General features: G+C 36.5%; 1 protein-coding gene across 1 annotated transcript; it reads left to right on the forward strand.

The window, feature by feature from the left end:
- Positions 1-9,368: 9,368 nt before the first annotated feature.
- Positions 9,369-9,873, forward strand: LOC102758537 (60S ribosomal protein L15-like). Its single transcript, XM_015558262.1, has one exon. It carries the CDS (start codon positions 9,378-9,380, stop codon positions 9,810-9,812), a length of 435 nt encoding a protein of 144 aa, XP_015413748.1. The 5' UTR covers positions 9,369-9,377; the 3' UTR covers positions 9,813-9,873.
- The last annotated feature ends 2,103 nt before the right edge of the window (positions 9,874-11,976 follow it).

Below are 11,976 nucleotides of genomic sequence, written 5' to 3' on the forward strand. Positions count from 1 at the left end.
ATATATATAGATATAGATATGATAAACATTATAAATTGGTATATTTGTTGTTGTTTTTTAATGAAATTGTTACTATTACAGCTAGCTAGTTGTTAATATTAATAATAGGAAAGGAATAAAGGGAAGGTCAGATATTATAAGCATGGTCATCTGGGCAGCTTCACCAGGAAGCTGCAACTTTACACTCCCCAGGGAACCACCAGTCCATTCCTTGAAAATCACTGAGGGAAGGGGTTCAACAAAGGGGAAGATGGGCACATGCTCAGTGAAGCTGAGGTGACGTAGGGAAGGTGCTTGCCTGTCAGTCTAACCTGGGAAGAAAGATCATTGGCTGGAGGAGAGGAGCCACTGCAAGCACATGGAATCCTGAAGGATTCATTGGATAAACTCCTAGTTAAAACTTCCAAAACAAAGAATTCTCTCTCTTGTTCCTGTTGCTTCGCTCCTGCTTCCTTGCACTTGCTTGCTCCATGATCCTCACTAGCCTGCCTTGTGGCCCTAAAAGCCCCATGGCCCATGGCCATGCGAACTCTACACGCAATGGACTGCAGCTGGGAACACACGCTAAGCTAGCCAGATGTTGGACTGGATCATGCTTCAACATGGAATAGAAAATCCTAGCTCTGCTCAAGACAAAATGAGACTTTTTTTCCATGGAAAGACAAAGATGGGACCTTGGAACACAACTCCTTTAATGTTTCCTCACCAATAAAGTTTTCCACAATGCCTTATCCTCCTGTGGGGGCTCAGAAAATTCTTGCCCCACCCCCACCCCCAGCAGCCCATTTCCACCAATAACATAGGGGATACAGAGAGTACCCCACCAATAATAAAACTACATTAAGCAAACAAAAATTTTTAATTGGAGCCAGATTTACCTGGAGCATTTCTTTAAAATTCGATTTTTAATTTAATTTATCTTTGGCCCAAATTCTCGCCATTTTGCCTAAGCAAAGAAAAGATTAACTTTTCATTTCATTTAGTCCTACTCATTTGCAAAGCCCAATTTCCAAATATTAGACTAGAAATGGACCCTAAGAGTACCAAAAAGTGTTGCATAATTTTATTTATTTTTGTAGCAGTTTTGCCATGAAACAACCTGAAATTTACTGACAGTTTCTTCAATATTTATGTGCTCACCCAGTCTCCTCGATATTTATATACCCAAATCAACAGAGTTCAGTATTGAATATGGTAATTACAGAGTAAAAAGGCCTTTTCTCCTGAAACAATGAAAAACCATGAAAAAAAAACAAACTATTATTGCCAAATTTTAAAGAAGCTATGCTACATAGCACAATACTATATATTTATTAAGCTGGGGCGAAAACATGCACAGAAGACAACAAAATATCTTTAAGCATGCAAGAATAAATGCAGGTTTAAGAATGTGTATCAGCCTGGCCAGTGTCCTCAGTGGTTGAGCACCGACTCATGAACCAGGAGGTCACAGTTCGATTCTGGGTTAGGGTACATGCTCAGGTTGCAAGCTCCATCCCCAGTAGGGGGCATATGGGAGGCAGCCCATCGATGATTCTCTCATCATTGATGTTTCTACCTCTTTCTCTCTCTTTTCCGCTCTCCAAAATCAATTTAAAAAAACATATACAAATATTATTTTTAAAAAGAATGTATATCAAACATCTTGGAAAAAAACAGTGATGGGAAGAATGGAAATGCAAATCAGGAATGAAATTTTTAAAAGCAAATGACTGAAACAACATTCTTACATCGACAAATGAAAGCACTGAGCTATGAACTAAGGTGTTATAATTGTCAGCTCTTTACACTCCAGATTCAAAAAGAAATACATTAATGAAGGAACTGAATTCCAAATATATAAAGCTACAGATTAACCTACAGAACCAGAAGACTAAAGTAAGGAGTTCTTCCAAAATGCAGTCCAAAAGAAAATGAAAAACATTAAAGAAAAGTCAAAGGACATGGAAAAGAGATCACGATGATTTCAAATACCTCTCATGTAAGTTTCAGAAAGATGGAATGGAAGCAATAAAATGAGAAAAATAAATAATAAAAGAAAATTTCCTAGAGCTAGAGAAAGACACTAGACTTCAGACCAAAGGGCTCCTTAAGATGATTTGGGGGGTAGGGGAGGGCAGAAATCCACACCTATACTATCCTGGTGAAATTTCAGGCCACCAGAGATAAGGAGAAAAATCCCAAAAACTTCCATAGAGGAAAAACCCAGACTATTTACTTTAGGAAAAAAGTATCTAGATTTCATGTAATTGAGGAGAGTGAGTGATTATGCACATTCCTAAAATTTGCCTCTAGAAAAAACCTAGGCAGTTGATGTTATTGCTAGAGGGGGTGTCATTAATAAGGAGCTAAGGATACTAAAATTATCACTTTCCTCACAAGGCCTCATGTTCTGACAGGAACGAGGCAATTATAATTCTGGTCCCCACTATAAATGAACTCATGCCAAAATATTCATGCACCTTCGCCCAACTTTTCCTATATAATTGTCCTAACATTTGTTTCTCGCAGGAGGCAGAGTTTATAAGATCACATTCTCATGCCTACATATACGTAACCCAACATGATTTTTGTAAATTCTAATTATGTGCATAAGTTCTTATCGTACTAGTTAGTCCCCCACGAAGTCTCATTTTCCAGATGACGCTGAGGCCAAGGAGAGGAGACCGTTCTGGTCACACACTCGTAGGTGGCAGAACAAGGCCTGACGCCCAGAGCTTGTGACTTCGCACCATGTCACTCTCAGAGCTTAGCCCTGATCCTCCTACATCCTTGTGCATGGTCTCCTTTGTGATAAAGGATATGATATGCATGTGTGCCCTTGAAAGGGTTGGTGAAGAGTCTAGAAGATTCAAAACAGAGCAAATCTCGTCCTTTGCAGAAATCTCCAGTCCTGGCATAACAAGCTCACATCAAGAGGCAGTAAATCTGAGGTTGCTTCCAGTTACCAGAGACTGAGGTGGAACAGTGCTGGGAAAGCAGTTCCTTGAAAAGCCACATCCTGGCTTTGTTCAATGCCCGCTACTTTGTGGCAAAATTCTCCCTTCGATTGAGACAGAAGACAAAATGTCTGATGCCTCCATTAGTCACCACCATAGCTTCCTGACCCGTGTCGGTTCTCAGATCCCAGAACCTGGTGAATAAAATTTAAGCAATAACTCCAGTCATAGTTCCTCTTCAAAAGCAACCTCAGAGTCATCATTAAAATCCCATGGACTAGTCAAGCTAGTGCTTGATATATGCTATCAAATTAAGAGACACCATTTCTTCTTTTTAAAAATTGTTTTTAACCTACAAAAAAACGAATGTGAAATGTATTCCATGTTATTTTAAAAACTTGAAATTCAAATACAGAATAGGCAATACATGCCCAAGTTTTTAATACATACTAGAGTTTCCTAAATCTATATTACATAGGCTGTAGAATAAAATAGTGTCTTTATTCTACTCAAGGAGAATCTAGTCTCTCTAAATTTTCTTTACAGTCAACAACTGTTTCAATATAGACCAGTTTTTTTATCCTCTTTTCTTATTATCTCTATAATCAATCCCACACCATATTTCCTTCTTCATAATAGTCCTCTGAAAAAAATAGACCAGTTTTTTTTTACACTTTTCTTATCTCTATTAGTCAATCCCCAAACACATTTTGTTCTTCATACTTGTTCTTTGAAAAATCTGTTTGTTCTTTTCAGAGAATAAGACAGAAACTGTGACTAATTCATAAGAGGTCAGTGAAAACCAAAATTATTTTAGGTTTTCATTACATTTGCGCAATATCACCAATAGAGGAGGAGTTGCCTTCCAGACAACTTTCTGGAAGGAAAAAAAAAAGAGTGGGAAATACACCAAACCTGTATAATTAAACAATTCCATTATACAATTCTCTTTTCTCCTTGGCAACTAATATACAATTTTAAACTAGGGCCACCAGATTTACAATATGAAAACTGGATTTTTATTATTAAATGATACTAATACACAGCACAAGTCATATTAGCACAAGAAAAAGCTAAATATTTTTTAAAACAATCTTATACAATGAATGTTCAGGAAACTTCTCCCTGAAGTGACTAAAAGAAAAAAAGAACACTTTGTCCACTGGAGCTCAGTTTGTTCTATAAAAGCTGGTGAGATTTATTTCTCACTTCTAAGGAGATAAAGGAAGAAGGATGAACATTGTCTTTAAGAAAATCCAGAACACTGCCAAATTCTGCCTCCCGTTTTGGCATTCTGCCTCTATCCTGAAAGATAATACCTTCTGTATTATAAGAGCTTACGGTAAGATGAACTGTCAACAGAAGGAGGGAGGTTGGAGTAAGGGACAGAGAAAAATACAGCATAATGAAAGGAAAATTATGAAGCCAACTGTCCCACGATACTCTCTTGATTTGCATGTATTTGTGCAAAAAGAATTTGAAAATCTAATCGCCCCTTTGGCCAGATGCAGTGTCATTAGAATTCACTGGCTGGGAATTCCCCTACTTTCATCAAACAATTGCTGAGTAAATATTAAATCAGTTTGGCCTTTTTGATGTTCTCAGACGCCAAGGAAACCTTAATATTTTAAGTGTGTTTCCCGTGATGAAAATTTCTCCTGCGCGGTTTTAGAAAAATCACTAAAATTACCATTGCTTTTGCTGATCCTTTCACACTTGCCAAAACAAATATTTTCAAAGAAAGGCTCTATTTTATCATTAACATTTTCAGCTTGATGTAGGGAAGGTAAATAGTACCTCTCGAGGGCAGTCATCTACCAAATGATGCCAGCAGATGAGATTTTTTTCAGACTTAAAAATCTCAACAAACTTAGGATGTGGGCAAAGGGAGGTAGAAGACAGAGGCAAGAATCTGATGGATCTGTTTTCTTTGCATTTTCTCATTTCCTTGTTTGCTGTATTGCGCAAACCCTATTGAATATCAAGATTTGGCTTCTTATGAATGATACCTAATAGAGAAGCATGTTAACTTTTTCAAGTCCATAAATTCCTTTTAAATGTTCACAGAATTTTACAATTTAATGAAAAAGTACTTAAAAACATAACTTGTATAATTGTATTATTAAATTATTCTTAATTATTACTAAAGGAATTTAGTGGTACTGAATACAAAATACTTAGGATTTACTGTTTGGATTTTTAAGCTACATTTACTAAATTTATGAGCTGAAAGAAATCTTAGCAATTATCTAGTGTAATTTTCTATGTCTACATTTCTGTTTAATTTTCTTCAAAGAAAACCAGTGTTTGTTTGTTTGTTTTTATGTTAAAGAAAATGATAAATTTTTTCCAGAAACAATAGATGTTAACTTTTTTAAAAAAGAAAAGAAAATTAAGGAAAAAGGGAACTTAAGGGCATGGCATAAAATAGGAAAGACATTACAGGCCATAAAATAATTTCTAATGGAAAGAAGACAGATGGGGGAGGGGCGGCGTGGAGGGGGTCAATGGGAAAAATACTTGTAAAAAATTGTAATACTTTCAACAATAAAAATAAATTTTATAAAAAGATCTTCAAAATTAAAAAAACAAGAAAACCCTAAAAAAGAAAATTAAAGAAAGAAGGCATATGGCCCGCAGTGATGGTGAACCTTTTGAGCTTGGCATGTCAGCATTTTGAAAAACCCTAACTTAACTCTGGTGCCGTGTCACATATAGAAATTCTTTTTATACTTGCAACCATAATAAAACAAAGACTTATATTTTTGATATTTATTTTATATACTTAAATGCCATTTGACAAAGAAAAATCAACCAAAAAAATGAGTTCGCGTGTCACCTCTGACATGAATGTTATAGGTTCGCCATCACTGCATATGGGTCTGTTAGATTACCTTTTGGTTTTCCCTGATTTTCTGAGTATTTTGTGAGATGGCCAGTTTTATACAGCATAGAGTCAAGTAAAAGCAGAGCTGAAGTAATTTGCAAAATTGAGAGATGGGTGTGTCCACAAGTCCCCTGATCCTGGTTCCAGCCTGTCTAATAGCTGGGTATGCTTTGATGGAGATTATAATTCACCGAAGGCAACAAGTGAGAAACAAGGAGAAAACAGGTAAGAGCTCTATGGTAGGAGGGATTATGGCTATTGCCTCCACTTATTTTTTAATTCTTCATTTGAGTGTGTGTGTGTGTGTGTGTGTGTGTGTGTGTGTGTGTGTGTGGCAACTAGTAGAAATAAAATCACTTACTTGGAAGTGATTTTAAATGCTATATTATCATAAATCCAATCTCCAACATCCTCCATATGGAATCATACAGTGACGGAGAAGTGACTTCTTTTGTGAGACAGTCTATTTCCTTTTTGTAAACACCAGCCATTGTTCCTAATACTGCTGTCCAGTCTTAACCTCAAAATAAATTCCTTATCTTTTCCTATCCATCTCCCATAACAAAACAGCAAACCCTCCTTCCCAACATTGTTACATCGGTTAATGATATAACCATTTTGTCAAACTCAAAAACTGTCTTCCCTTACATCTGAAGTTCCCATCAGTTACCAAGCTATACTGATTCCAGTTTTTAATCTGTAACTTCTATCCCTACCATAGAGCTTATACGTGCCATCATTTCTGCTGCATACTTCTTACTCATCACAGAGGCCAACCTAATACAATGTGGGGAAGTTTTACAAGGCCAGGAATGTCAGGAGGGCACATTTCGGACCATCTTGGATGCTGCCTACTACACAATGTGACAGTAAAGAGGACCACTGACAATGTTGGGATCCCTAAAGAAGAGGGTTCTTTCCTGATAGGTCTAGCAGGAAAGATATGACCTAATTGGCTCCGTTTAGATCGTATGCCCATCCATGAACCAGTAAGTATGACCAGAGGAATGGGCTGCTTTATTGAGCAGATCAGGGCCAGGTGCCTCGCTGTGGTTCTTGAGGGCGATCATGTCATGTCTACCTGAACCAGTGAATCAGAAAGGAGAGAATGCTGAGCAGAAAAATTACATATGTCCTCTGTTCTACCTTGCACTTTGACTGCTTTATTAGTCCTCTAAATGTCCTTATCCTGTCTCTTTGCCTTCCTTTTCAAATGGCAGATGCTAACAAATTAATCTTCCTAAAGCTCAACTTGGATTAAGACTTTTCTTTGATCAAAATCTTGCCCAAATAACCTTTCACTGCTTACAAAATAAGTCCTTTAACCTAGGCCTTCACTCATTTCCACAATCTGATCCTAAACTCCTTTCCTAATCTAATTTACAATTTTTCACCTCCCTGACAAACCAATTTACTCACTGTTCTTCCAAAATGGCTTTGGTTCCATGGCCTGTTTCACACAGTTTACACTCTTTATTCTCCAAGAATGTGTTTTCTTTCTTCTTTTGTTATTTAAACTACAATTTATTTTCATATAACTTTCTATAGTCATCCCAGCCCAAAGGAAATCTCACCTCTCTCATGATAATATTTTTATTGTATCATTCTTTGACAAGTATGATGTACTGTTTTATTCTATGAAGAATTCATATTTCAATAAATTACACATATTATCTACTTGTATTGACTTACCCAGATTGCAAACTTCTTTATTTCTTTTATTCCTCACCCAAGGTTATGTTTATTGATTTTTTTTTAGAGAGAGAGAAAAGGAGAGAGACAGAGAAACATCAATGTGAGAGAGAAACATTGATCAGTTGCCTCCCATACATGCCCTAACCAGGGGTTGAACCTGCAACCTAGGTATGTGCCCTAACTGGAAATCAAGCATGCAACCTTTCGATGTACTGGACAATGCCCCGACCAACGGAGCCATCCAGCGAGGCAGACTGCAAACTTCTTAAAGGCAAAGATTATGGCTTGTATTTCTTTTCATCCCAAGTAAAACTTAGCTTGCAATTAATAAACATTTATTCATTTGATTTTGATTGTACACCTTTGGGTAATTTATAGATATAAATGTCTTTAATCCAGTTTAGAAATTCTACTTTTTGACCAATGTGCACATTAATGGAAATCGTCCAGTATCCACTGACTCTAACCACTATACCGTGACACTCATATATATATATATTTTAAATTTCTTCAACACACCAGCTTTAACCAAAGCCCACAGTAGAGGAAGGGCTGTTCAGTAATTAGAAAGGTACTCCAGTTCTAAAAAGATACCTACAACAATTAGATTCACCACTTACTGCTTGATCACTTTTAAATGAGCCTTTTGTACCCAAATACAGTCGATGCAGATTGCTTCTAAGAATCCATTTCTGAAACAATTTGGCTGTTTATGTCTTTGGCCAGAATTACTTGAAATTTGGCTTACAGTCTCTACTTTGGTTTCCTCGTAGAAATGTGTGCCCATAGTATTTCTGCCTGCAAAGATGTCTCGCCAAAAGGAAACCCTCACGACTCCATGAAGGAACGAGCGCTCTCCCAGGAAGACTTGGCGTGTAGTCTAAATGAAATGAACGTACCCATCAACGCATCCTCACCAAGTATCTACTAAAACACTGTTCTGGATAAAGGCACTGTCTACTCTAGATAAACACTGTGGTATGTGTTACAGATATACAAAATCATCAAAAGGATACCTCGAAAGATTAGCATTACAAAACAGTATCCTTCTATGTCAATAAGAAGGATAATAAGTGTAATGCATAATTAGAGAAGAGGGAGTTTTGTGTGGGCTGGGAGAACTCAAGAAAATTTTCATAAAGGATAGGGATCTAACCAGTGGATCACTTACTAGAGGTGGATCATTTAGTAGAGTCCCACCAGGAGAGAGGACTACAGATGACATATTCTCGGCCAATAGGATGTAAGAAGAGAGCTTACATGGGGTCATAAGTAAAAAAGCTAGGTAATTTGGAAATACTGTACACTAGAGAAAAGTTTTAATAGTCTGTGTTGTATCCTATAGACAATGGAAATTTTTGAAAGTTTTAGAGCATCTGCAAAATAGTATTTTAATATAAAAATGAGAAATAACCAAATCACTAAAATAATTTTTGGGAAAAAAAGATAGACAATAAAAACAGTCATTTTTAATAAAAATCACAGATAGCTTAGAAAAGAATTAATAAAGCTCCATGTCAGCATTATGAGGAGGAAGCACAGAATTCAAACATTCTAGTGGTTGGACCATAAAAAGTTGGACCATAATATTACATCACTGAGATAACTCAGCACTTTGATTCACAGTCAGTGCTTTTCCCTGATTATAAAACAATCCATATTCATTGTTTAGCAAAATGTCTTAGAAATTTTAACTATGTAAAATATAACTGGAAACTTAGTAAGAAAATTATAAGCAAGAATTTAAAAGCTGTTGTGATTTAAAAGGAATATATATATATATATATATGTATTTGGGCCCCCCGCCCCACCCGGCCGACAAAGCGCGCAGCTGGGCTACAGGGCCAAGCAAGGTTATGTCACATAACGGATTCGTGTGCGCCCTGGTGGCCACAAGCGCCCTGTTCCTAAGGCTGCCACCTACGGCCAGCCTGTCCATGAGTGTTAACCAGCTGAAGTTTGCGCGAAGTCTTCAGTCTGTTGCCGAGGAGCGAGCTGGACGCCACTATGGGGCTCTGAGAGTCCTGAATTCATACTGGGTCGGTGAAGATTCCACGTACAAATTCTTTGAGGTTATTCTCATTGGTCCATCCCATAAAGCTATCAGAAGAAATCCTGACACCCAGGGGATCACCAAACCAGTCCACAAGCGCAGGGAGATGGGAGGGCTGACATCCGCGGGCCGCAAGAGCCGTGGCCTTGGGAAGGGCCATAAGTTCCACCACATTATTGGTTCTCGCCATGCAGCCTGGAGAAGGCGAAATACTCTCCAGCTCCACCGTTACCCCTAATATAAGTAATGTTTGTAAAATCCTTACCTAATAAACAATTTCGGGCAGTCAAAAAAAAAAATTCAGATACTATTCTTAGTGAGAACTTTATTCAAAACCTACTTACTGATACTTTTGACAAGATTATATGAAACTTTTGATTAGTTTATCAGTTTATAACACTTTTGATGCAACAACTTAGAAGAGTTTTACTATTAGGTGCTAGCATATTAATAGCATCAGAAAGTTAAAGCTCATGTTGAGAGTAGAGACAAAAGAAAAAAATTTTTTAAAAAATTACACTTACCAGTAAGAGTAGTCCCCTTATGTATAGAAGCAAATAACTAATAGCTACTTGCATCTAAAATTTTTGTAATTATAACAAAGTAATTTACATTACTAATGACACTGAGTCATGAAGAAAACATAAAATTACATAGCATTTAATCTGTTTAAGCCTTAAGGCCTTGAGAGATTACTATCAAGAATAATTTTTTAATAATTTTGGGACTTTAAAAGGGAAATTTTCAATTTAAAGAATTCCATAATTATTTGAACGAAATTATCAACTCAGATAATAATTAACTTAATAAAGTTGTCTATTATAATAAAATTTTAAAAATTGGAAAAATATGAAAAATTGATGTAAATAATAAGATAAACAAAAGTTGCAATTATATTAAAAGTCAATATGATCCTAATTGTAAGCTGTAGAAACATCTGGAACACAGGGACACAAGCACATAAGTCACTATTTTTACAAATTTTTAACACTATTCTCAGCCAAAATGCCGTCATACTTATAAGTGCTTATTATTGAATCAAAATATCTTTCTAGTAAAAAATTAGAGCATAAGTTGGAATGCTATGAGTACAAAATAATTGAGGGATATTATCGAATCATTATACCTCTTAAGTACCATTACAGCTAGAAATCCAGGGTAGCAAAAGTCAAACAGGAAAAACAAGGATTTAAAAAGTTGGTCATAAGATGAGAAATGCCAACTGACTTATTTATGGTTCCCGTTTTATGTGCTGTGGCTCTGAACATTTACTGTTTCTTTCCCGCCTAGACTGTTCCTCCTTCAGTGGTTCCTCATTCTGGTATTCAACCTTTCCCAATGTAGCCCATTCACTCTGACCATGACCTCTTCCCCAGCCACAGGAAGGAAGGGAGAGAAGAGAGGGACTGAAACCTCAGTGATGAGAGAGAATCATCAGTTGGCCGCCTCCTGCATCCCCTACAGTGGGGAATGAGCCCCGAAACCCAGGCATGTGCCCCGACTGGGAATTGAACCATGACCTTCTGGTTCATAGGTCGACGCTCAACCACTGAGCCATACTGGCTGGGCCTTAAGTCATTTTAAATAGATTTTTATTACATTATAAAATATGTTTTAAAATATAGAATATTCATAATATAATAATAATGAAATGCACACTAGCAGACATCCAGCTTAAGAAGTAAAATATTCGTGTCAAAGGCTCCTAAGTGCCCTTCCTCATTATAGCTGGCTTTCCACTCTTTTTAATTTGTATCGCTTTTATTTTTGGATACTAATCATTTGCTTACACATAAAGAAAATACCTTTTTTACAAAATGACTAGTAATTTTTAGTCCCTCTATGGCAGCGGTTCTCAACCTGTGGGTTGCGACACCTTTGGGGGTCAAACGACCCTTTCACGGGGGTCGCCTAAGACCATCGGAAAACACATATATAATTACATATTGTTTTTGTGATGAATCACTATGCTTTCATTATGTTCAATTTGTAACAATGAAAATACATCCTGCATATCAGATATTTACATTATGATTCATAACAGTAGCAACATTACAGTTATGAAGTAGCAACGAAAATAATTTTATGGTTGGGGGTCACCACAACATGAGGAACTGTATTAAAGGGTCGCAGCATTAGGAAGGTTGAGAACCACTACTCTATGGTTTCTTTTAATTTTGAGTTTTAATTTTAGTATCAAATGGATAAATCTTTTCCTCTTTCAGTTCATATCCTTGCATGTGTATCTTATTTAATAGATCTATCTTGAAAATTACAAACATTTTGCCTCTGTTTTCTTATTTAAAGATATTTTTCCTATGTTTTCCAGCTTTCCTTCCATAGTCTTCCATTTTCCCTGTATTGATTTTTGTGGGTTAAGTACAATTTTTTCATAAAAATGA

The sequence above is a fragment of the Myotis davidii genome, unplaced genomic scaffold, assembly GCF_000327345.1.
Source record: "Myotis davidii unplaced genomic scaffold, ASM32734v1 scaffold187, whole genome shotgun sequence".
In the NCBI taxonomy this organism is placed as follows: domain Eukaryota; kingdom Metazoa; phylum Chordata; class Mammalia; order Chiroptera; family Vespertilionidae; genus Myotis; species Myotis davidii.

What these genes read in the sequence shown, in the direction of transcription:
- LOC102758537 (XM_015558262.1), top strand. Translation starts at nt 9,378, where the DNA reads ATGTCACATAACGGATTCGTGTGCGCCCTGGTGGCCACAAGCGCCCTG.